We start from the raw sequence: 5343 nt of genomic DNA on the forward strand, positions 1-5343 counted from the left end.
GTGTGTGTGTGTGTGTGTGTGTGTGAGGGATGGGGATTTGGTGAAAAAAAAAGTTTTAGTTTTCAATGGACACAAAAATTTTCTCTTTTGGGGGGGAAAAAAAAAAAAAAAAAGAAAAAGAAGTCCCTTAACTGTTGAATAACAGACATTTCAGCTTGGCTGTTTCTGTTTTTAAAGAAGCAACTTCAACTTTGAGTTTTAGATTTTCTTGTTCCAGAAATGATGCTCGCAAAGCTATTTCCTCCTCCTTCATTCTTCTAGCATCTCGAGAACGTTTAGCAGCTTCATTGTTTTTCCGTCTCCTTTCCCAGTAAGCTTCATCTTTTTGGTTGTCTGGCAGGGACCTGGGACGCCTTTTGGCAGGGGTAGTTGTTACCATAGTACAGCTTGATGATGTGGAGGATATGGAGGATGTAGAGGGCGGAGTTATTGAGGATGAAATACAGTTTGTTGCAGCAGTGGCACTAGCTGTCGCTGTAGAGTGTCGCCCAGCTGTCGATGGTATGGATGGCGCTAACATATTCGGGAGAGACGCTATAATACTGTTACCACTGACACTTTCGGTAACACAACTGGGAATGCCAGAGGCAAGGAATGTATAGCGATGTTTATCAACCCCACCTAACTTGTGCATATGATCTTTGTACATTGATAACACTTCTTCATTTCCTACACTCTGTACATTTCCAAGAATAGGGGATGTACACCCAGGTGGATGTGGTGATATAAGCTCTGAATATCCAACTGTATTAGCAGCAATAGCAGACATTAGTGCAGTTTCATTCATGTGATGAGGTCGTAGTTGACCACCACCTCGCCAAACTCCACTTCGAGGCTGGCGCTGAGGAATGGCATGGTGCCTTTGTTTTTGCAGAGAAGGGGAGGAAAAAGAATGAGATCTTTCTCTGAGAAGAAAATCCGAGGACATGCCAGCATCAATCAGCTGACCATTCACAAGTGAAGTTGACATGGCATCTGAAGATTTGCTGTCACAAGGACCAGATAAAATATGTTCAGATGGCATATCAACAGGAGACACACAGCCATTAGTGCCACCACAGTCATTATATATATTGGAAGAATTTCTTCCCGAAACCATTGTATGTGGAGGCGAAGAGGATATGAATGGAGAGTGAATTTCATGTTTTGGTGAATTGCTTAAAGAGTCTATGCCATCTTTTCGTTTTGGCATAGAAAAATCTAGAGGTATATCTTGCATATAGCTTTCCCGAGGAGAAGAATCATGCCTAGGATCTTCAAGAGTTGATTGTTTTAGTTGATGAACATCACTGCCTTTTCTTCGACTTCGGTCTGGTTTGCTTTCCTGAGATGTTTCTAAAGTGTTATCACATACATCCATTGAGTCTTCTTCAGAACCACTCTGGCTGTGGGTATTTTCATTTGAAAGTTGAAGATCATTTTGAGCCATTATGTAGCAAAACCAGTCGAATGTCTTTCAAATAAATGGCTACTTAAATAGTTGCCTTATAAAACAATCTGGAAAAAAAGAAAAAAAGAAAAAATTTAGAAATATAGAATGAAATCTATGATACTAAGAAATTAATTGGCAAGTAAATATTAACATATTTAATACAAATAACTTCAAATGACCTAACTAGAAGTAAGTATCTGTTGAGGAAATAATGTTAGTCAAGTATGGCAGATAACTCCAAACAGGTGAAGTTGGGATCTAATTAGAAAATTTCATAAACTACATACACACGCACGATAGAGTTATCAGGACAAGCTTCACATACATACAGAATAATTTAACATATCCAACATCTTATCAGTTAGGACAGAAGAATAGTTTCAGAATGTTTGCTAGATACATATTTTAAATGTGAGCCAGAAAAAAATAAAAAATATTATGAACCAATGAAAATAAAATGCTGGTTTAAACATGTCACATCTCCAATGATTTACAGTATTATTTACTTGAAGTTTTAGGTTCAAATATTAACCCTTTTGATACCAACCCATCTAAGACTACCCCCAATTTTCATACAATCTTCCTGTTTTAAAGTGACCTAAATTAAAGCCGTCCATCAGAATTCCATGTTTATTTAAGTTCCAAACACTAGTTTGATAACAAAGCTGTTTCACTAAACTCTTAGTTATTTTCAAAATTAACTGAAACAAAAGCAGTGCATTTCGTCTTCCTTCTCAAAATACTCTTTACTCTTTTACTTGTTTTAGTCATTTGACTGCAGCCATGCTGGAGCACCGCCTTTAGTCGAGCAAATCGACCCCAGGACTTATTCTTTGGAAGCCTAGTACTTATTCTATCGGTCTCTTTTGCCGAACCACTAAGTTACAGGGACGTAAACACACCAGCATCGGATGTCAGCCGAAGTTGGGGGGGGGGGACAAATACAGACACACACACATATATAGAGGCTATAGTAGAAGACACTTGCCCAAGGTGCCACACAGTGGGACTGAACCTAGAACCATGTGGTTGGTAAGCAAGCTACTTACCACACAACCACCCCTGCGCCTATAAATGTCTTACCATCTGCCCAACTCTAGACATTAGTTATTTGTATCACAATGCAATAAAGTGTTCCATGGTGATCTGTTGTGGTTAAGCATTCAATTACATTCAATTACACAGAGTTCCAAACAACTGCAATGGTGAAACATACAGAAGAATAATATATATTTGTGTTGTTTATAATTCCACACACACATGTGTATGATGTAGAGTGTCATTTGAAGGAGATTTGACTGTTGTTTGAAGTAGATCTGATACAATAAATACTTATCCATTGGAATCTATTCAATCCACTACACTTCAGAGTATTGATTAGCCGTCTACAATGCACAGTGAAAAATCTGAGCACAACCATTTGTTACCAAATAACCTTTAATTTTGGTTTAATTAAAGTTGGTCCACACTCGCTTTTGCATGCAGCATTAAGTGGATAGATCACATCATCTAGCATCATAGATGAAGATAAAACCTGCCGCATTTGTTGTATTACACACATTGACTAGAGAGGCCCCACCTCTACACTAGGTTGTTTCTGGTTGTTACTCCACTTGGCATAATTTTACTGCGTTTTATTATGTCACTAATTCTAGAAAAATTAGCATGTATGTATATAAATGTACCTCCTTGCATCATACACATCTCCATGGTTAAAAAACAAATCTAAATGACGTTTGTTTAATGATGTAGCACCACTTACCAAAGTCATACCTATGATCCTCACCTGCACCTACTTTTCAAGTATCTTTTCTGTGTTGAAATAGCAAGTCTTAGTAATTGCATTATTTCTTTCCTTTTTGGGGGGTAGGTAGGGGACATTGTATCTTGGACTGTTAGCAATTGTGTTCTTCATTCAGATAGCAAAGCATGATTGGAGGGAAATTTTGGCCTCTATTTTTAGCAAGCTGTTCATTGGCTCAAAGAGGGTTAAGAGTAGGTAATGTATAATGTACACAGTAACGTACCAATGATAATTATCATGATGCTTAATTAGTAAAGTAAATTACTGAAGCATAGTGGATATGATGATCCCTGCCCACTGCTCATGCTCTAAATACTTCAAACACTTTATCTCTATGATTTAATAGTAGGCCATATTCAAAACTCTTGTAAGAATAGAGAGATGTTTGCACACAGAGTGGAAGACAGAAGACAAACAGGCAACTATGTCTATACATATATAAACAAGTAGTGTAAGTGGATTCAGAGAGTTGTGTAGTTACTACTGATCACATGATTCTCAGAATCCACTTATGCTACTGACCAAATCAATTTAATTTTGTTCATTTTTGGCCTTCCATATATTGTATATAAAAAAGTTTCATGTGCATATTTAGGGTTGAATTTTTGGTGTAACCATGATGTACCTGTGATCTGATGAGCTAGCTTTCATGCTGAGCATTCATAATACAGTAATCTCTCACCATATTGCAGTTGTGGTTTATTATATAAGCTTACGTTGATTCCTTCGTTGTTGTTTTGCATTTATAATAAAATAAATATATGCAAATTTTAAAAAGAAAAAACCTGAAAAAACTATTGTTTCTACTTCATGGATTTTCATCTATTGCGGGGTTTTTGGGAATGTAACATCCACAATAGTTGAGGGATTACTGTAATGCAATCATGTAAGCATAATTTCTTCTATATAAATTAACAGTGCCAAAGAAGGTTGTGAAATAAATGAACCCTACTCCTTGAGTCTACGGCTTTACAATATATAAACACAAACACGTATAAGCAGCAAACAAGAGAAATAGTCAATACAAAAACAGAATGCAATAGTTTATTTAGAGTGATTCAGTGTTGTCTAAGGATATGTAGAGGGGAACTCAAGATTAACAGGTTACTATATTGGCCTAAATAAAATACATTACATACAACTCATAGAAGCTAGATAAATTGTCAAGTAATATACAGATAAACAAAGTTAAGCTACATAGATTAGACATTCCCCTTGACCTGCTAGAAGCAACAATCAAAATCACCCTTAAATGATACCATAACTGTTTTAAAGGAAGGATAATGTAGCCAAAGGTACATTGTGACTGAATAAGTGATAGTACAACTACATTGGCCAGAGCACATCTGATTAAAGTTGGGCTACGGCTAAATAATAACACCAAATATTGAATCTCTTTAATTTGATGTTTGACAGCTATTGAATAATGGTTACACATTTTATGCGTATGTTTGTAAAAGGAACAGGCTCTCCTTGTAGTCCAGTAGACAAACACATGACTTGATTATTGTGGAAGATCTTATTCAGTTTTCTGTCACTACACTACTTGTAACTAGACTTACACTATCTTTAAAAAAATCTTTACATAAATGTGTCTCACTATTTAGTAACCAGTGTTTAAGATACTGTAATGTAGCAGTTCAGTATAAAGAAACAGATAGGGTAAGTAAGTAGGATAAGTACTAGCCCCTAATAAGTACTGGGGTGGTGATGATAATTGAACTGACAAAATCTTCCAAAGAAGTGCCCCAGGATGGCCACAGTCACTAACTGAAACAAGCATAAGAATCTATTGCATGTATTTAAGTCACGATATATACTATATAGTTATTGTGTATAGGCGTAGGAGTGGCCTCGTGGTAAGTAGCTTGCTTACCAACCACATGGTTCCGGGTTCAGTCCCACTGCGTGGCACCTTGGGCAAGTGTCTTCTACTATAGCCTCAGGCCGACCAAAGTCTTGTGAGTGGATTTGGTAGACGGAAACTGAAAGAAGCCCGTCGTGTATGTGTATATATATATATATATATATATATATATGTGTATATATATATATGTATATATATATATGTATATATATATGTATATATATATATGTATATATATAT

At 36.3% G+C, this 5343-nt stretch overlaps 1 protein-coding gene across 2 annotated transcripts in view; it reads right to left on the bottom strand.

Annotated features, from left to right (window-relative positions):
• Positions 1-40: 40 nt before the first annotated feature.
• Positions 41-5343, bottom strand: part of LOC128249599 (uncharacterized) — a 35937-nt gene continuing 30634 nt past the window's right edge. For both annotated transcript variants that reach the window (XM_052973567.1, XM_052973566.1), the window contains one exon: positions 41-1497. In XM_052973567.1, coding sequence (XP_052829527.1) covers positions 128-1429 — 1302 coding nt within the window. In that variant the 5' untranslated portion in view covers positions 1430-1497 and the 3' untranslated portion in view covers positions 41-127. The remainder of the gene's footprint in view (positions 1498-5343) is intronic.

This window comes from Octopus bimaculoides, chromosome 16 (genome assembly GCF_001194135.2).
Source record: "Octopus bimaculoides isolate UCB-OBI-ISO-001 chromosome 16, ASM119413v2, whole genome shotgun sequence".
Lineage (NCBI taxonomy): Eukaryota > Metazoa > Mollusca > Cephalopoda > Octopoda > Octopodidae > Octopus > Octopus bimaculoides.